Genomic DNA, 21,875 nt, shown 5'->3' with positions numbered 1-21,875 from the left:
GCAAAAAAGTATTTAGTCAGCCACCAATTGTGCAAGTTCTCCCACTTAAAAAGATGAGAGAGGCCTGTAATTTTCATCATAGGTACACTTCAACTATGACAGACAAAATGAGGGGGGAAAAAAACAGAAAATCACATTGTAGGATTTTTTATGCATTTATTTGCAAATTATGACATGAATTATCAGATATGTTCGTCAAAAGAGAGATCAGGGTCCAGAGTAACGCCGAGGTCCTTCAGTTTTATTTGAGACGACTGTACAACCATTAAGATTAATTGTCAGATTCAACAGAAGATCTCTTTGTTTCTTGGGACCTAGAACAAGCATCTCTATTTTGTCCGAGTTTAAAAGTAGAACGTTTGCAGCCATCCACTTCCTTATGTCTGAAACACAGGCTTCTAGTGAGGGCAATTTTGGGGTTTCACCATGTTTCATTGAAATGTACAGCTATGTGTCACCCGCATAGCAGTGAAAGTTAACATTATGTTTTTGAATGACATCCCCAATAGGTAAAATATATAATGAAAACAATTGTGGTCCTAAAACGGAACCTTGAGGAACATTGAAATTTACAGATCGATTTGTCAGAGGACAAACCATTCACAGAAACAAACCAATATCTTTCCAACAGATAGGATCTAAACCATGCCAGAACTTGTCTGTGTAGACAATTTTGGGTTTCCAATCTCTCCAAAAGAATGTGGTGATCAATGGTTTCAAAAGCAGCACTAAGGCCTAGGAGCATGAGGACAGATGCAGTGCCTCGGTCTGATGCCATTAAAAGGTCATTTACCACCTTCACAAGTGCAGTCTCAGTGCTATGATGGGGTCTAAAGCATTTCGTACACATTGTTTGTCTTCAGGAAGGCAGTGTGTTGCTGCGCAACAGCCTTTTCTAACATTTTTGAGAGGAATGGAAGATTCGATATAGGCCAATTAGTTTTTTTAATATTTTCTGGGTCAAGGTTTGGCTTTTTCAAGAGAGGCTTTATTACTGCCACTTTTAGTGAGTTTGGTACACATCCGGTGGATAGAGAGCCGTTTATTATGTTCAACATAGGAGGGCCAAGCACAGGAAGCAGCTCTTTCAGTAGTTTAGTTGGAATAGGGTCCAGTATGCATCTTGACGGTTTAGAGGCCATGATTATTCTCATCATTGTGTCAAGAGATATAGTACTAAAACACTTGAGTGTCTCTCTTGATCCTAGGTCCTGGCAGAGTTGTGCAGACTCAGGACAACTGAGCTTTGAAGGAATACGCAGATTTAAAGAGGAGTCCGTAATTTGCTTTCTAATAATCATGATCTTTTCTTCAAAGAAGTTCATGAATTTATTACTGCTGAAGTGAAAGCCATTATCTCTTGGGGAATGCTGCTTTTTAGTTAGCTTTGCGACAGTATTAAAAATAAATTTCGGATTGTTCTTATTTTCCTCAATTAAGTTGGAAAAATAGGATGATCGAGCAGCAGTAAGGGCTCTTCGATACTGCACGGTACCGTCCTTCCAAGCTAGTCGGAAGACTTCCAGTTTGGTGTGGAGCCATTTCCGTTCCAATTTTCTGGAAGCTTGCTTCAGAGCTCGGGTATTTTCTGTATACCAGGGAGGTCGTTTATTTTGAGAATTGTTTTTAGTTTTTAGGGGTGCAACTGCATCTAGGGTATTGCGCAAGTTTAAATTGAGTTCCTCAGTTAGGTGGTCAACTGATTTTTGTCCTCTGACGTCCTAGGGTAGGCAGAGGGAGTCTGGAAGGGCATCAGGGAATCTTTGTGTTGTCTGTGAATTTATAGCACGACTATTGATGCTCCTTGGTTGGGGTCTGAGCAGATTACATGTTGCAATTGCAAACATAATAAAATGATGGTCCGATAGTCCAGGATTATGAGGAAAAACATTAAGATCCACAACATATATTCCATGGGACAAAACTAGGTCCAGAGTATGACTGTGACAGTGAGTAGGTCCAGAGACATGTTGGACAAAATCCACTGAGTCGATGATGGCTCCGAAAGCCTTTTGGAGTGGGTCTGTAGACTTTTCCATGTGAATATTAAAGTCACTAAAAATGTGAATATTATCTGCTATGACTACAAGGTCTGATAGGAATTCGGGGAACTCAATGAGGAACGCTGTATATGGCCCAGGAGGCCTGTAAACAGTAGCTATAAAAAGTGCTTGCATAGATTTCATGACGAGAAGCACAAAAGACGAAAACTTCATTATTTGTTTTTTTAATTGAAATTTGCTATCGTAAATGTTAGCAACACGTCTGCCTTTTCGGGATGCACGGGGGATATGGTCACTAGTGTAGCCAGTAGGTGAGGCCTCTTTTAACACAGTAAATTCATCAGGCTTAAGCCATGTTTCAGTCAGGCCAATCACATCAAGATTATGATCAGTGATTAGTTCATTGACTCTAATTGCCTTTGAAGTAAGGGATCTAACATTAAGTAGCTCTATTTTGAGATGTGAGGTATCACGATCTCTTTCAATAATGACAGGAATGGAGGAGGTCTTTATCCTAGTGAGATTGCTAAAGCGAACAGTATCATCACACACACACACTTACACAGAGACAAACTGGGACTTGGACCCAGTTATCTAACTGCACAGCAAAAGTCCTCCAAGGCAAGCACAGTGACTGGGACTTCAGCTGGGAATAATTCAACACCCTTCTGTCTACACGACTCAGGATCTTCAGTAGGAGATTGGGATGTAAAATGTGCAACACAGACGCACGCGCACACACACACACAAGCATGTGCACACACACCCATGACACTCATGGCAACCAGAAGATGTAATCTCTCTCTCTCTCTGTCCCCTCCACACATGGCTGCAGACCTACTGAATGTTGAGTAGCAGTGACAAATCCTGCTCCTCTCTATTCCCTGTGTCCCCGGCTGACTGTGTGTGTGTGTGTGTGTGTGTGTGTGTGTGTGTGTGTGTGATGATACTGTGACAGGTACCCATGGTCCTATCACTGGCTGGTCTCATCTCACAGAGGTCAGAGGAACACAAGGAGCCTTCTCACCCCCTGTATTTGTGACAGGGCCAGCCAACTCCACAACAGTCACCCTTTCCTCTCTGTCTTTCACTAACATGTACGGGTGCACTGAAGAGTGGGTGGACATGGTATGGATTTGCACTTGCATTTTCCTGCTCGTTTCTTTGCATCGTTTCTGACATATAGCTGTGCTAGCCTGTATCTCACTGCTCAGTATTGCCTATGGCTTTTTGAGAATGCTTTTAAAAAATATTTTGGGGAAAGCACATTAAATGGTAACAAGATAAAAGTTCCACACAATATTTCACATACTCTATAAGCAAGTAGCAATAATGGATCGATTATACTTATGAAGGGTGGGAAGACTAGCCTGAAGGAACGTTTCCTCTCAGTGTTCCTCTCTCTGTGTGTGTGTGTGTGTGTGTGTGTGTGTGTGTGTGTGTGTGTGTGTGTGTGTGTGTGTGTGTGTGTGTGTGTGTGTACTGTTCACTGTTCACTGTCAGATTTCAGTTTCCACTACCTTCTATCCATCACATGTAAATTAGTCTAGTATGAATTAAACAGTGACAGCTCTTGGCTAGATTTCAGTTGCACTGCAATGAGGCAGTTTTATTCAGAAAAACATTGGTTGGGAGTTTGTGTCTGTGTGAACAGCACATTTTTTCAGCTTAGCTTTGTTTCATAGCTATTTACTATAATTTTACTCATGTCGCCAAGTGTAGGCTAACTGAAGTCACAGAGGAGGAAATGGTCTTGACTTATTGTCCTGACAGTGTTGTTTGGTGTCATTTCATTAGTTGCACATTGGTCAATTTGGAATGATATGGAAAGAGATAGACAGGTGGTAAACCCTTTAACATAAACTGCTGTCAACAGCTCAGTCTTTGGTGAGTTTGACATTTCCTATCAGCTTCAACTTCATCTCTGTCTCTCTGCTTCTCTCGGTCTCTATCTTTCTCATTCTGTTCATCTGCAGTCTCTGTCTTTTTCTCTTGGTCTCTCTCTCCCTCTTTGTCCTTGGGTGTTGTGTGTGCGTGCGTGCGTGCGTGCGTGCGTGCGTGTGTGAGCGAGCGTGAGCCACTGTGACAGAATGAGATAAATTAACATTAGGACAGACATGATCCTTCCCATCTGCTATTAAGTACACTGGAGTACACAAACCAAACCATCACTCTGCTGCAAAAACACTGACATAGACACTGAAACGCAAAACGATTTGTGTTGTATTTATCACTTAGAAATGCTGAGTTTGAAGTGTCCCTTCTTGAGCTTATGCCCAACACTCATACAGAGAGTGATATATACATGTTCTCAGTGCAGTGTTCGTACAAAATTGTTTCTCAGGTCTGAAATGTATATCATCATTTCTGTTAATATAATTTATTAGGCACAGTTTTAAAATATTTGATCAATCACATAATAATGGTACATATCAGCCAGGATCAGAATATGACATTTTAGCGTGTCCATACAGTATGTGCACATATCACCTGCATGTGTGCGAGTGGGCCATTGCTCAAGGAGAGACTACAGTTAGACATTTTAGCAGCAGGCAGGCCAAGCCTATAAAATATGATAGAAACAGACTAGGTAGCTAATTCAAAACATATTGTAGCCTGGCTAGTTATCCCTCTAGTTAACTGTTTAGCTATTATTAGCATGTATTCATGTTTTTGTCAAAATTTTCCACCGACACTCGCAAATAAGGTCATATAAAGTTGATGTACACAGACGTGGGCTGCCCAGTGACACGAGCCGACCAGATGAGCTAAATCACTTCTATGCTCGCTTCGAGGCAAGCAACACTGAGGCATGCATGAGAGCATCAGCTGTTCCAGGTGACTGTGTGATCACGCTCTCCGTAGGCGACATGAGTAAGACCTTTAAACAGGTCAACATACACAAGGCTGCAGGGCCAGATGGATTACCAGGACGTGTGCTCCGGGCATGTGCTCACCAACTGACAGGTGTCTTCACTGACATTTTCAACATGTCCCTGATTAGGTATGGACAGGTGTCTTTTACACTGATAGCAATTTCAAACAGGTGCCATTAATACAGGTAACGAGTGGAGGACAGAGGAACCTCTTAAAGAAGAAGTTACAGGTCTGTGAGAGCCAGACATCTTGCTTGTTTGTAGGTGACCAAATACTTATTTTCCACCATAATTTGCAAATAAATTCATTAAAAATCCTACAATGTGATTTTCTGGAGAAAAAAATCTCATTTTGTCTGTCATAGTTGAAGTGTACCTATGATGAAAATTACAGGCCGCTCTCATCTTTATAAGTGGGAGAACTTGCACAATTGGTGGCTGACCACCTTCTAGCACCTGGAATTGTGATACAGTGAAATAATCTGTCTGTAAACAATTGTTACTGTGTCATGCACACAGTAGATGTCCTAACCGACTTGCCAAAACTATAGTTTGACAAGACATTTGTGGATCTGGAGCCCCAGATCGAGGGAGATTATCAGTGGTCTTGTATGTCTTCCATTTCCTAATAATTGCTCCCACGGTTGATTTCTTCAAACCAAGCTGCTTACCTATTGCAGATTCAGTCTTCCCAGCCTGGTGCAGGTCTACAATTTTGTTTCTGGTGTCCTTTGACAGCTCTTTGGTCTTGGCCATAGTGGGGTTTGGAGTGTGACTGTTTGAGGTTGTGGACAGGTGTCTTTATACTGATAACAAGTTCAAACAGGTGCCATTAATACAGGTAACGAGTGGAGGACAGAGGAGCCTCTTAAAGAAGTTAGAGGTCTGTGGGAGCCAGAAATCTTGCTTGTTTGTAGGTGACCAAATACTTATTTTCCACCATAATTTGCAAATAAATTCATGAAAAATTCTACAATGTGAATTTCTTGAATTCTTTATCTCATTTTGTCTGTAGTAGTTGAAGTGTAGCTATGATGAAAATTACAGGCCTATTTTTAAGTGGGAGAACTTGCACAATTGGTGGCTGACTAAATACTTTTTTGCCCCCACTGTACACTAAGTTGACTGTGCCTTTAGACAGCTTGGAAAATTCCAAAAAATGATGTCATGGCTTTAGAAGCTTCTGATAGGCTCAAAAGAAATCAGCCAAGACCTTAGAAAAAAAGTGTAGACCTCAACAAATCTGGTTCATCCTTGGGAGCAATTTCCAAATGCCTGAAGGTACCACGTTCATCTGTACAAACAATAGTATGCAAGTATGAACACCATGGGACCACGCAGCCGTCATATCGCTCAGGAAGGAGACGCTTTTTGTCTCCTAGAGAAGAACATTCAAAAAGTGCAAGTCAATCCCAGAACAACAGCAAATGACCTTGTGAAGATGCTGGAGGAAACAGGTACAAAAGTATCTATATCCACATTAAAACTAGTCCTATATTGACATAACCTGAAAGGCCGTTCAGCAAGGAAGAAACCACTGCTCCAAAAGCACCATTAAAAAAAAAAGCCGGACTACAGTTTGCAACTGCACATGGGGACAAAGATCATACTTTTGGAGAAATGTCCTCTGGTCGGATAAAACAAAAATAGAACTGTTTGGCCATAATGACAATCGTTATGTTTGGAGGAAAAAGGGGGAGGCTTGCAAGCCGGAGAACACCATCCCAACCGTGAAGCACGGGGTGGCAGCATCATGTTGTTGGGGTGCTTTGCTGCAGAAAGGGCTGGTGCACTTCACAAAATAGATGGCAACCTGAGGCAGGAAAATTATGTGGATATATTGATGCAACATCTCAAGTCATCAGTAAGTAAAAGCTTGGTCGCAAATGGGTCTCCCAAATGGACAATGACCCCGAGCAAAGTTGTGGCAAAATGGCTTAAGGACAACAAAGTCGGGGTATTGGAGTGGCCATCACAAAGCCCTGACCTCAATCCCATAGAACATGTGTGGGCAGAACTGAAAAGGCGTGTGCGAGCAGAGGCCTACAAACCTGACTCAGTTACACCAGCTCTGTCAGGAGGAATGGGCCAAAATTCACCCAACTTATTGTGGGAAGCTTGTGGAAGGCTACCCAAAACGTTTGACCCAAGTTAAACAATTTAAAGGCAATGCTGCTAAATGGTATTTGGGTGTATGTAAACGTCTGACCCACTGGGAATGTGATGAAAGAAGTAAAAGCTGAAATAAATCATTCTCTCTACTATTATTCTGACATTTCACATTCTTAAAATAAAGTTGGTGATCCTAACTGACCTAAAACAGGGGATTTTACTAGGATTAAATGTGAGGAATTGTGAAAACTGAGTTTAAATGTATTTGGCAAGGGTGTATGTAAACATCCGATTTCAACTGTATATAGGTTCAGAACTTTTGTGAAATAGCACAGTTACAAATGGAAATCAAACTGGATGGCCAGGACTAAAAGTAGAGGAAGACCAGGACTAAAAACAAACCAATTATAACTATGTAATGAATAATCAGTGAGAAAAAAGGTGTAGATTCACGCACAGAGCGCAGCAGGTGTCTATTTCGCCTTCGCAGAAGGCAGGAATCGTGGTCACAGGCAGACAATGGTCAAACACAGGTAGGCAAACAGGCAGGTGAATCAAAACTAGGACTGATGGCTATAACTGGTTCTCACAAACAAGCTAGGGAAAGGCTTAGAGTCTAAATGAATACCTCAAAGGCACAAACCGAATTAACTGAACTAAATAAGGAGCTGATGAGCCCAGGTGAGGAACTAACATCAATGAACAAAAATGAAAGACAGGGCTACGTTCAAGAACACAACGAAACAGAACACAAGGTTGTCTTGTGAAAATAAAATACAGCACCTTACATTGCATTATTAAAGCTGATCCACCCCCTACATAAAAAAAAATGTTTAAATGAGGTGCCCAACTAGACCTTGGTTAATCCTCAGTCTGACGAGATACTGGGTGTGCAGGGTTTTGATCCAGCCTTGCTCAAACACATCAGAGCCACATTTACAGTGCATTCGGGAAAGTATTCAGACTCTTTATTCAGTACTTTGTCTTTGTCTTCTTGGGTATGACGCTACAAGCTTGGCACACCTGTATTTGGGGAGTTTCTCCCATTCTTCTCTGCAGATCCTCTCAAGCTTTGTCATGTTGGATGGGGAGCGTCGCTGCACAGCTATTAACAGGTCTCTTCAGAGATGTTAGATCAGGTTCAAGTCCGGGCTCTGTCTTGGCCACTCAAGAACATTCAGAGACTTGTCCCAAAGCCACTCCTGCATTGTCTTGACTGTGTGCATAGGGTCATTGTCCAGTTGAAAGGTGAACCTTCGCCCCAATCTGAGGTCCTGAGAGCTCTGGAGCAGGTTTTCATCAAGGATCTCTCTACTTTTCTCCTTTCATCTTTGCCTTGGTCCTGACTAGTCTCCCAGTCCCTGGCACTAAAAAACATCGCCACAGCATGATTCTGCCACCACCATGCTTCACCGTAGGGATTCATCAGACCAGATAATCTTGTTTCTCTGAGAGTCTTTAGGAGCCATTTGGCAAACTGCAAGCGAGCTGTCATGTGCCTTTTACTGAGGAGTGGCTTTCGTCTGACTCAAATCAAATGTTAATTGTCACATACACATGGTTAGCAAATGCTAATGCGAGTGTAGTGAAATGCTTGTGCTTCTGGTTCCGACAGTGCAGTAAAATCTAACAAGTAATCTAACAGTTCTCCAACAACTACCTAATACACACAAATCTAAAGGGGGGTGAATGAGAATGTGTACATATAAATATATGGATGAGCGATGGCCGAGCGACATAGGCAAGGTGCAGTAGATGGTATAAAATACAGCATATACATATGATATGAGTAATGTAAGATATGTAAACATTATTAAAGTGGCATTATTTAAAGTGGCATTGTTTAAAGTGACTAGTGATCCATTTATTAAAGTGTCCAGTGATTGGGTCTCAATACACTATATACATGTGATATGAGTAATGTAAGATATGTAAACATTATTAAAGTGGCATTGTTTAAAGTGTCATATGTCCGTCTATATGTATTGTCTATCTATCTATTTATCTGTCTATCTAGCTCTCGTCTGTCTGTGTCTGTCTGTCTGTTGATTCACATATGTTATATGCTCATCATTTTCATTCATTCTGCTTTGTAACACAGTGCCAACAAAAAGGTATACATTCTCTTTAGTCTTACCTGTCTTTTTCTCCCTAAACGTGGCCTCTAACTATTCTTACTTTCTCTCTCCCTGTCTCACTAGGTGCGGACTCCAATAGTGAGTGCAGTTCAGGGAGTGGTGTTTTCCCGTCAGACAGCAGAGAGACCTCCCTTGCCCCATCCAGCGTCCCCTCCCTGATCCGACACTACAGGGGAGGAACAGGAGGAGGAGGAGGAGGAGGTGAAGACCGCAGTGACAGGAGCTCCAGCTCCTCGTCCTTTGAGGAGTTGGACATGGAACTCCCAGATGGACAGGAGGAAGTAGGGACAGAGCAAGCTAGCGACGCCCCCGGCAACAAGCACCTAGAGACAACCACAGAGGAGAGAGGGGTTGTAGCTGGGGGGGAGGAGTGAGGGGATGAAGTGGAGGTTGGGGGAGGAGGAGAGATTCTAATGTGCAGTTTTCTATGGCTCTTTTTCAATTAGTCTTTCCTTGATTCCTCCCATTTTGCACTTCCTCCTCCAATATGGTTGAGGTGAGGAAATAGGATCCAGGGAATCACAGAAAGACTTATTGAGATAGAGTCATTGTGTCTTCCTACAAGTAGAGTTTTTTTACATTCCCAAACCTATTTTAAGGTGATGAGTTAGTCTGATGAGTGTTTTGTGTTGAGCTGTTGGTCAGGCAGAGTTCCAAAGGGAAAATTATTTCCTTCTTTCTGTCCTACTGTTGGTTGGCTGACAGAAAATAGCCTACTTGTTAAAAAAAAAAAAAATCAGGTAACCTGAGTTTCTTGAAATCCACGTTTGTTTTTAAGTACTTCATTGATATGATAAGCATGGTGAACAAGTGTGTTTGGATGCATTTTAGATTTTTATTTTACTTGATTGTTATGTTTTTACTATTAAAATTATAATTATCATCCCTTGTGACTGATGTTTTGACCTTCATCCTGTAATTGCAGTAAAACTGTAGTGTATCAATATTTGAGATGATCTTACTTTAGATTTTTATATAGTGTTTTTCTTTTGAGTAAGACACAAACTATTTAGAATATGTTTGTTTGGGTATGTTTTTCCATACTGTTTATTTTTTCCCCATCCTTTCAATCTGACCAAACAACTTGAAATCTATAAAATCAGTATAAGTACTGTATAAGCCGGTTGGTTTGAGCCCTGAATGCTGAAAGCTGTGGTATATTAGACTGTATACCATGGGTAAAACTATTTACTGGTCTAATTAAGTTGGTAACCAGGTTATAATAGCAATAAGGCACCTCGAGGTGGGGGGTGGTATACCTAGTCAGTTGTACAACTGAAATGTTTCTAACGCATTTAATCAAACTCCTCTGAATTAGAGAGGTGCGGGGGGCTGCCTTAATGGACATCCACATCATCGGCGCCACAGACTTGCTCAGGGGCAGAACAACAGATTTTTACCTTGTCAGCTCGTAACTGTTACTGGCCCAACGGTCCTACAAACCTGCTGCCCCATAAATGGCCAATATACCACAGCTAAGTGTGTATATAAGACAATATACCATAGTATGATGCAAAAATACTTGTTTATTGTTCTATTTATGTTGGCAACCAGTTTATAATAGCAATAGCAACTTGGGTTTGTTGTATATGCCAAGTATACCACACCCCCTCTATATTGCTTAATTATATCCCGATGTCAAAAATATCATCAAGGACAACAACCCCCTGAGCCACTGCCTGTTCACCACGCTACCATCCAGAAGGCGAGGTCAGTACAGGTGCATCAAAGCTGGGGCCGAGAGGCTGATAAAAAGCGTTATCTTACGGCCATCAGACTTTTAAATAGCCGTCACTAGCACATTAGAGGCCGCTGCCCTATATAGCCTTGGTTTCTCAAATGATTGCCTCGCCTGGTTCACCAACTACTTCCCTGATAGAGTTCAGTGTGTCAAATCGGACGGCCTGTTGTCCAGACCTCTGGCAGTCTATGGGGGTCCCACAGGGTTAAATTCTTGGACCGACTCTCTTCTCTGTATACATCAATGATGTCACTCTTGCTGCTGGTGAGTCTCTGATCCACCTCTATGCAGATGACACCATTCTGTATACTTCTGGCCCTTCTTTGGACACTGTGTTAACAACCCTCCAGACGAGCTTCAATGCCATACAACTCTCCTTCCGTGGCCTCCAATTGCTCTTAAATACAAGTAAAACTAAATGCATGCTCTTCAACCGATCGCTGCCTGCACCTGCCCGCCCGTCCAACATCACTACTCTGGACGGTTCTGACTTAGAATATGTGTACAACTACAAATACCTAGGTGTCTGGTTAGACTGTAAACTCTCCTTCCAGACTTACATCAAACATCTCCAATCCAAAATTAAATCTAGAATTGGCTTGCTATTTCGCAAAACAAAGCATCCTTCACTCATGCTGCCAAACATACCCTTGTAAAACTGACCATCCTACCAATCCTCGACTTTGGCGATGTCATTTACAAAATAGCCTCCAATACTCTACTCAATAAATTGGATGCAGTCTATCACAGTGCCATTTGTTTGGTCACCAAAGCCCCATATACTGCCCACCACTGCGACCTGTACGCTCACGTTGGCTGGCCCTCGCTTCATACTTGTCGCCAAACCCACTGACTCCAGGTCATCTACAAGACCCTGCTAGGTAAAGTCCCCCCTTATCTCAGCTCACTGGTCACCATAGCAGCACCCACCTGTAGCACGTGCTCAAGCAGGTATATCTCTCTGGTCAACCCCAAAACCAATTATTCATTTGGTCACCTCTCCTTCCAGTTCTCTGCTGCCAATGACTGGAACGAACTACAAAAATCTCTGAAACTGGAAACACATCTCCCTCACTAGCTTTAAGCACCAGCTGTCAGAGCAGCTCACAGATTACTGCACCTGTACATAACCCATCTATAATTTAGCCCAAACAACTACCTCTCCCCCTACTGTATTTATTTATGCTCCTTTGCACCCCATTATTTAATTATTTCTTTGCACATTCTTCCACTGCAAATCTACCATTCCAGTGTTTTACTTGCTATATTGTATTTACTTTGCCACCATGGCCTTTTTTTTCCCTTATCTCACCTAATTTGCTCACATTATATATAGACTTATTTTTCTACGGTATTATTGACTGTATGTTTGTTTTACTCCGTGTGTAACTCTGTGTTGTTGTTTGTGTCGAACTGCTTTGCTTTATCTTGGCCAGGTCGCAATTGTAACTGAGAACTTGTTCTCAACTTGCCTACCAGGTTAAATAAAGGTGAAAAAAAATATATACACAGACTTGAAATCACAGGCCACTTTAATAATGTTTACATATCTTGTATTACTCATCTCATATGTACAGTTGAAGTCGGAAGTTTACATACACTTAGGTTGGAGTCATTAAAACTTATTTTTCAACCACTGCAAACATTTTTTGTTAACAAACTGTAGTTTTGGCAAGTCGGTTAGGACATCCACTTTGTGCATGACACAAGTCATTTTTCTAACAATTGTTTACAGACAGATTATTTCACTTATAATGCACTGTATCACAATCCCAGTGGGTCAAACGTTTACATACACTAAATTGACTGCCTTTAAACAGATTGGAAAATTCCAGAAAATTATGTAATGTCTTTAGAAGCTTCTGATAGGCTAATTGACATCATTTGAGTCAACTGCTATGATATGCTCAGCTGTGAGTGAAAAAAATGGTAGAGATTAAGAAGGGAGGGGTGAGAAGGAAAGAGAGGAAGGAATTGGGAGTGTACAGATGACACAGAGGGATGTATACATCTGTAATTAAATAACTGGGAGACCAGAAATCTAAGTTTTATGCAAACGGTTATGTATATTCATGAGCAGCAGTGTTAAGGTATTTTCAAAATCACACCATTTATTCCACTCTCAGATAGATGAATAATACAAGGCAGGCAGGGAAGAATCTCCCTGAGAATCTCCGTGAGTGTGCCTCAAATTGAACCCTATTCCCTACACAGAGCATTACTTTGACCAGGACACATAGCGTTCTGGTCAAAAGTAGTGCACTATGTAGGGAATAGGGTGTTGTTTGTTACACATTCCCTGTCTGCTTGAGTCCTGAATGGATGTCTTTCTAGACACAACCTTGTGGATGATACATTACTCACCATTTGTCAGGGTAGAGCACACTATTGTCATACAGTGGATATCATAAATATTCACCCCCCTTAGATTTCTTCAATTTATTATGTTACAAAGTGGGGTTCAAATAGATTTATTTAATATGCTTTTGTGAACAATCTACACAAAACACTAATATCAAAGTGGAAGTAAACAATCAGATTTTTTTTTAAGATTAGTGAAAAATAAAGCACGAATATACCCCCTGAGTCCATACTTAATTTTTTACAAATGTTATCATTTAGCAGACGCTCTTATCCATTGCGATTTACAGGAGCAATTAGGGTTAAGAGCCTTGCTTAAGGGCAAATTGACATTGTTCAGCAAGTCGGCTCTGTCAAGATGTTGGGGATCATGATTAGACAGCAATTGTCAAGTCTTACCATAGATTTACAAGTAGATTTAAGTCAAAACTGTAACTTGGCCACTCAGGAACATGGTAACCATGGTCTTCATGGTAACCAACTTCAGTCTACATTTGGCCTTGTCTTGTAGGTTATTGTCCTGCTGAAAGGGGAATTCCTCCTCCAGTGTCTGGTGTAACGCAGACTGAAGCAGGTTTTCCTCCAGGATTTTCCCTGTGCTTAATTCCATCCCATTTATTTTTATCCTGAAAAACTCCCCAGTCTGTGCCATAATCAAGCATACTCATACCATGATGCAGCTGCCACCATGCTTGAAAATGAAGAGGCAGTTAATCAGTGATGTGATGTGTTGGACTTGCCCCACATGTAAGGCTTTGCATTTAGGCCAGAAAGTGTATTCCTTTGCCATGCGTTTTGGAATATATATTCTGTTTTCTTTGTATTCTTATTTCATTCTGTCATTTAAGTCATTATTGTGGAGTCACTACAATGTTGTTCATCCGTCCTCAGTTTTCACCCATCACAGCCATTGAAGTCCGTAGCTGTTTTAATATCACCAATGGCCTCATGGTGACATCCCTGAGCAGTTTCCTTCCTGTCCTGCAGCTCAGTTCAAAAGGACGACTGTATCTCAGATGTGTCTGGGTGGTTTAATGCATCATCCACAGCATAATTATTAACTTGACCATGCTTAAATTGATATTCAATGTCTGATATCTTATTGTTAACCATCTACCAATCACTGCCCTTCTTTATGAGGCTTTTTAAAAGCTCCCTGGATTTTGTAGTTGAATCTGTGCTGTATATTCAATTATTGACTGTATGGTGGACAGAGGAAGGGATAGTCATTTCAAAAATGTCAACCCCTATCCCAATAGTGGAATAAAGGACCCTGACGTTACTCCTGAGTTCAAGGACATTGCAATGTTCTGTTTGAAGGCGAATTGGCTCTGGAATCCAAAACAGTTAATTACTCCATCTAAACGTGAATCGATTCTCAATTGCGGTATGGTTCTAGAAACATAAATCCCTCTACTTACATATCACATCAAAATCATTTCAGAAATACTAAATACACTTACTGTAAGCAATTAAAAACAATTATAATAAATAAAACGGACAATGGATGGAGATACTCAAACCTTTTTGAAATTTGTAAATCGATCCGATATTGACTGATTTATAGTGCATGAAACATTTTACTGGCACAGACAAATAATGAACGTTCAGGGATTTTGGTGCATTGGGAAAGTTTTCAGACCTCTTAACTTTTCCACATTGTGTTACGTTATAGCTTTGTTCTAAAAATAAAAAAAATTGAAATTAATCTACACACAATACCCCGTAATGACTAAGCAAAAACAGGTTAAAGAAATGTTTGCAAATGTATAAAAAACTGAAATATTACATTTACATAAGTATTCAGACCCTATACTCAGTACTTTGTTGAAGAATCTTTGACAGTGATTTACACCGCCTTATGCCCTTAATGGGTATGGCACTACAAGCTTGGAACTCCTATATTTGGGGAGTTTCTCTCATTCTTCTCTGCAGACCCTCTCAAGCTCTGTCAGGTTAGATGGACAGACAGTGACACATTCAATACCACCTTGCATACTCATGCCTGCATCTAGCTTATCTAGGGTGTAATCATTAGTCCAACAGTTGCAAAGGAGAGTTTTTAATTGGACAAATTCAGGTATTTTTAGCCCCGTTTCGTTTGCTTCCGTTTAAGAAACGTTTTTCAACAGAATTGGCGTAATGAAGACACCCCTGATCATGGCAACCACATTGTATTCATTCTAGCCTCTTTGCACTCCTCCTCTCACCTTTTCCCTTCGTTTGTGGACTTCAATGAATAACACATCAACTGTACTGTATGTGACCAAGCAAAAAAAACTTTCCAAGCCAAACCATGTCATAACCGCTACACACAAAGTAACATCCTAGTCAACATAGCTAATAGAACTAATGCATTAGTAAACCCTGTACAGTCAGTAAGCAGTTACACCGCAGTTACACCGGCAGGCCCCGGTGACAATAAATTACTAAAACCAAAAGCTTACCTTGACTTGGAAGAGTTCAAGTGTTGTGTTGGAAAGTCATAGCCAGCTAGCTAACATAGTATCCCTCTGTTTGAGCCGGGTGTTTGAGTAACTAAACTAACCAGCTGCATTTGCTAGCTAAGTAAGTGAAAGCATCACTGCCTGGTATGGCAACTGCTCGCCCTCCAACCGCAAGGAACTACAGAAGGTATTGCGAACTGCCCAGTACATCACCGGGGCCAAGCTGCCTGCCATCCAGGACCTCTATACCAGGCGGGATCAGAGGAAGGCCCTAAAAATTGTGAAAGACTCCAGTCACCCTAGTCATAGACTGTTCTCTCTGCAACCACACGGCAAGCAGTACCAGAGCGCCAAGTCTAGGTCCAAGAGGCTTCTAAACATCCCCAAGCCATAAGACTCCTGAACAGCTAATCATATGGCTTCCCAAACTATTTGCACCCATCCCCCCCACCCACCCACCTACGCTGCTGCTACTCTTTTATAATCTATGCATAACCACTTTAATAACCCTCCTGCATGTATAGTAGGGCAAACAAAGTATTTAGTCAGCCATCAGTTGTGCATGTTCTCCCACTTAAAAAGATGAGAGAGGCCTGTAATAGTCATCATAGGTACACTTCAACAATGACAAACAAAATTAGAAAAAAAAATCCAGAAAATCACATTATAGGATTTTTAATGAATTTATTTGCAAATTATGGTGGAAAATAAGTATTTTGGTCGAGAACAAAAGTTTCTCAATACTTTGTTATATACCCTTTGTTTGCAATGACAGAGGTCAAACGTTTTCTGTAAGTCTTCACAAGGTTTTCACACACTGTTGCTGGTATTTTGGCCCATTCCTCCATGCAGATCTCCTCTAGAGCCGTGATGTTTTGGGGCTGTTGCTGGGCAACACAGACTTTCAACTCCCTCCAAAGATTTTCTATGGGGTTGAGATCTGGAGACTGGCTAGGCCACTCCAGGATCTTGAAATGCTTCTTACGAAGCCACTCATTCGTTGCCCGGGCGGTGTGTTTGGGATCATTGTCATGCTGAAAGACCCAGCTACGTTTCATCTTCAATGCCCTTGCTGATGGAAGGAGGTTTTCACTCAAAATCTCACGATAAATGGCCCCATTCATTCTTTCCTTTACACGGATCAGTCGTCCTGGTCCATTTGCAGAAAAACAGCCCCAACGCATGTTTCCACCCCCATGCTTCACAATAGGTATGGTGTTCTTTGGATGCAACTCAGCATTCTTTGTCCTCCAAACACGACGAGTTGTGTTTTTACCAAAAAGTTATATTTTGGTTTCATCTGACCATATGACATTCTCCCAATCTTCTTCTGGATCATCGAAATGCTCTCTAGCAAACTTCAGACGGGCCTGGACATGTACTGGCTTAAGGAGGGGGACACGTCTGGCACTGTAGGATTTGAGTCCCTGGTGGCGTAGTGTGTTACTGATGGTAGGCTTTGTTACTTTGGTCCCATCTTTCTGCAGGTCATTCACTAGGTCCCCCCGTGTGGTTCTGGGATTTTTGCTCACCCTTCTTGTGATCATTTTGACCCCACGGGGTGAGATCTTGCGTGGAGCCCCAGATCGAGGGAGATTATCAGTGGTCTTTTATGTCTTCAATTTCCTAATAATTGCTCCCACAGTTGATTTCTTCAAACCAAGCTGCTTACCTATTGCAGATTCAGTCTTCCCAGCCCGGTGCAGGTCTACAATTTTGTTTCTGGTGTCCTTTGACAGCTCTTTGGTCTTGGCCATAGTGGAGTTTGGAGTGTGATTGTTTGAGGTTGTGGACAGGTGTCTTTTATACGGATAACAAGTTCAAACAGGTGCCATTAATACAGGTAACCCGTGGAGGACAGAGGAGCCTCTTAAAGAAGAAGTTACAGGTCTGTGAGAGTCAGAAATCTTGCTTGTTTGTCGCTGACCAAATCTCTTATTTTGCAAATAAATTCATTAAAAATCCTACAATGTGATTTTCTAGATTTATTTTTCTCATTTTGTCTGTCATAGTTGAAGTGTACCTATGATGAAAACTACAGGCCTCTCATCTTTTTAAGTGGGAGAACTAAATACTTTTTTGCCCCACTGTACATAATTACCTCAACACTGGTGCCCGCGCACATTGACTCTGTTCTGTACCTCCTGTATATAGCCCCTCTTGTTATTTACTGCTGATCTTAAACATTTGTTTTTCTTATCTCTTACTTTTTTTGTTGGTATTTTCTTATTTTCTATTGTCTTTCTCTTTGAGTCAACTACTCACATGTTATGCACACGGCAGTGCTAGCTAGCTGTAGCTTATGCTTTCAGTACTAGATTCATTCTCTGATCCTTTGATTGGGTGGACAACATGTCAGTTCATGCTGTAAGAGCTCTGAAAAGTTGGAGGACGTCCACCGGAAGCTGTCATAATTACTGTATAAGTCTATGGAAGGGGGTGAAAACCAAGAGCTGTAACGGCGTTCTTCGTTTGTAGAAAGAGAGTCGGACCGAAATGCAGCGTGGCTGTTACTCATGATCTTTAATGAAGGAAAACTGAACGATACATGAAATAACTATTACAAAATACAAAACAACAAACGGAACGTGAAATCTAATTACAGCCTATCTGGTGAAACTACACAGAGACAGGAACAATCACCCACAAAATCCAAAGCGAAACCCAGGTTACCTAAATACGGTTCCCAATCAGAGACAACGAGAATCACCTGACTCTGATTGAGAATCGCCTCAGGCAGCCAAGCCTATACAACACCCCTACTCAGCCGTAATCCCAATAATACAAAAACCCCAATACGAAATACAACAACATAAACCCATGTCACACCCTGGCCTGACCAAATATATAACAAAAACACAAAATACAATGGCCAAGGCGTGACAAGAGCCTCCTAGGTTTTGTATTGAAGTCAATGTACCAAGAGGAGGACGGAAGCTAGCTGTCCTCTGGCTACACAATGGTGCTACCCTACTGAGTGCTGTTTGGGCTACTGTAAACCTTCATTGCAAAACAGTGTTTTAATCAATTATTTGGTGACATGAATATATTTAGTATAGTTTTATCTAAAAAGGATAACTTTTTCAATGTTTAACCATTTTTATTTTAATGAAGTTCACTGAGGAGGATGGTCCTACCCTTTCTCTGAGGAGCCTCCCCTGCAACAGACATGTATGAAATGTTATATCATTTTTCTGTCGTTTGTCATTCTATAAAAGAGAATGTGAGAAAAGAACAGACACACACATACCACTTTCTTCAAAAGATCATCAATCAAACAAAGTGTTACGGTTTTCTTGCGGTGAAGGAGAGTCGGACCAAAATGCAGCGTGGTATTCTTGATACATGTTTAATGACGATGAAAAAACGAACAATACAAAAACAACAAAAGTAACGTCGAAACCTATACAGCCTATCTGGTGCAAACAAACACAGAGACAGGAACAATCACCCACGAAACACTCAAAGAATATGGCTGCCTAAATATGGTTCCCAATCAGAGACAACGATAAACACCTGCCTCTGATTGAGAACCACTCCAGACAGCCATAGACTATGCTAGAAAACCCCACTAAGCCACAATCCTAATACCTACGAAAAACCTCAAGACAAAACACACCACATAAAAAAACCCATGTCACACCCTGGCCTGACCAAATAATTAAGAAAACACAAAATACTAAGACCAGGGCGTGACACAAAGCTTGATCCGATCCATCCATTGTTTTATCCATCACAACAACTTTCCTCTAGGTTGTTCAATTCAGTTGCTTTTTCACTCCTCGGTGAAATCAAGGCCAGTTGGTTAGTATATACTTGTTCTCAGGCAAACTTCAAAGTGCTGCAAACACCCACTCTGATACTGATACAAGCCCTGTTTGCAATGTATACCCACATTTTTTATGTTGCTGTCAATTATGTCCAATGTGTACAAAACGTTAGGAACACCTGCTCTTTCCAAGACAGGTGAAAACTATTATCCCTTATCCCTTAGAGGGTGAATGGGCAAGACAACATATTTAAGTGCCTTTGAACAGGGTATGGTAGTAGGTGCCAGGCGCACCGATTCGAATGTGTCAAGAACTGCAAACATGGTGGTTTTTCACACTCAACAGTTTCCTGTGTGTATCAAGAATGATCTACCACCTGTGTAAAATAGTAAATAATGGCTACTTTTCAGAAAGTATTAACTATCACTATCGGTATATCTATTTATTATGGCCATCGAAATGTTAGCTATTCAAATCAGATCCAACAATATCAATGGCTTAGAAATCCAGGGCTTAAAAACAAAAACGCTGACGAAAAATCTGCAATTTGTATCCCTGCACAGCCTCATACAGGATCTAGATCATTTTTCTGACCTCTGCATTAAAACAGAATTATGATTCGTGCACCATATTTGTAAGGGTTTTCTTGTGTCGAAGGAGAGGCGGACCAAAACGCAGCGTGGTTATTATTCATGGTTCTTTAATAAAGAAACTATACATGAATAGACCAACAAAACCAAGAAATGTAACAAAACCAAAACAGCCCTATCTGGTGCAAACACAGAGACAGGAACAATCACCCACGAACCCCAACACCAAACAGGCTACCTAAATATGGTTCCCAATCAGAGACAATGACTAACACCTGCCTCTGATTGAGAACCATATCAGGCCAAACACAGAAACAGACAAACTAGACACACAACATAGAATGCCCACTCAGATCACACCCTGACCAAACAAAACATAGAAACATACAAAGCAAACTATGGTCAGGGTGTGACAATATTACCTATTGTTTTGCAATAAAACTAAGCTTTTACATGGCCCTGCCTACACCTAACAACTTGATTTTTTTAAATGATATGACCAAAAAATACTCCTCTTTATTTGGAATGGCAAACCAGCCAAAATTAAATGTGCCTATATATTTAATGAATATGAAATTCGGAAGGGCAGAAATGATTAAATATTAAATCATTGCACCTCTCACTAAATGCTTCAGTCATACAAAAGCTATACTTAAATCCAAACTGGTTCTCTAGCAGATTAATAAGAATGGCATTTTTACCTTCATTCACACCTTTCACTTTCGGTTATTTGAAAAGGAAATCATCTCCAAAATATTGCCTGTTTTAAAACGAGCCATATATCTGGCTGCAATTTCAGGTTAATCCACCAGAAAAAAAACTGAACAAATATTATAACAAATATCACAGTATGGTTAAACTCATATATACTAATAGATTTTTTTTTTTTATTAAAAAACATATTAAACGATATAATCTTTATGAATTATATCATAAATAGGACTGGTGGAGTTAAGTCTCACATGCAGTTAACAAAATATATGGAAATGTCTGCTCTCTCCAAAATTACAACCGATTGCAGCATTACCGCAACAATGGAGGAGGCAAGTGGAACAGGGAAAAGGTAAGGAACTTGACTGTTGGCCCTGCATTGAGGACCAAAATTGTGATAAATAAAAAAAAATGTGTCAGTTTCATTTAAGGACAAAAAAATGTACAGCTCCACCATACCGGTTGCAAAATAGTTGGGATAAGATTTTCCATGTACCGATTCCATGCCATATTTTATTTTTATTTCACCTTTATTTAACGAGGTAGGCTAGTTGAAAACAAGTTCTCATTTACAACTGCGACCTGACAAAGATAAAGCATAGCAGTGTGAACAGACAACACAGAGTTACACATGGAGTAAACAAAAAACAAGTCAATAACACAGTAGAAAAAATTGGAAGAAAAGAGTCTATATACATTGTGTGCAAAAGGCATGAGGAGGTAGGCGAATAATTACAATTTTGCAGATTAACACTGGAGTGATAAATGATCAGATGGTCATGTGCAGGTAGAGATACTGGTGTGCAAAAGAGCAGAAAAGTAAATAAATAAAAACAGTATGGGGATGAGGTAGGTAAATTGGGTGGGCTATTTACCGATAGACTATGTACAGCTGCAGCGATCGGTTAGCTGCTCGGATAGCAGATGTTTAAAGTTGGTGAGGGAGATAAAAGTCTCCAACTTCAGCGATTTTTGCAATTCGTTCCAGTCACAGGCAGCAGAGAACTGGAAGGAAAGGCGGCAAAATGAGGTGTTGGCTTTATAGGGATGATCAGTGAGATACACCTGCTGGAGCGCATGCTACGGGTGGGTGTTGCCATCGTGACCAGTGAACTGAGATAAGGCG

The 21,875-nt window shown here is 40.9% G+C and overlaps 1 protein-coding gene across 1 annotated transcript in view; it reads left to right on the top strand.

The window, feature by feature from the left end:
• LOC118373800 (testis-expressed protein 264 homolog) overlaps positions 1-10,012 on the top strand; it is a 125,857-nt gene extending 115,845 nt beyond the window's left edge. The window contains exon 4 of the mRNA XM_052473742.1: positions 9,193-10,012. Coding sequence (XP_052329702.1) covers positions 9,193-9,503 — 311 coding nt within the window. The 3' untranslated portion in view covers positions 9,504-10,012. The remainder of the gene's footprint in view (positions 1-9,192) is intronic.
• Positions 10,013-21,875: the final 11,863 nt, after the last annotated feature.

The sequence above is a fragment of the Oncorhynchus keta genome, chromosome 21 (genome assembly GCF_023373465.1).
Source record: "Oncorhynchus keta strain PuntledgeMale-10-30-2019 chromosome 21, Oket_V2, whole genome shotgun sequence".
Lineage (NCBI taxonomy): Eukaryota > Metazoa > Chordata > Actinopteri > Salmoniformes > Salmonidae > Oncorhynchus > Oncorhynchus keta.
This window is presented reverse-complemented; position numbering and strand designations above follow the sequence as displayed.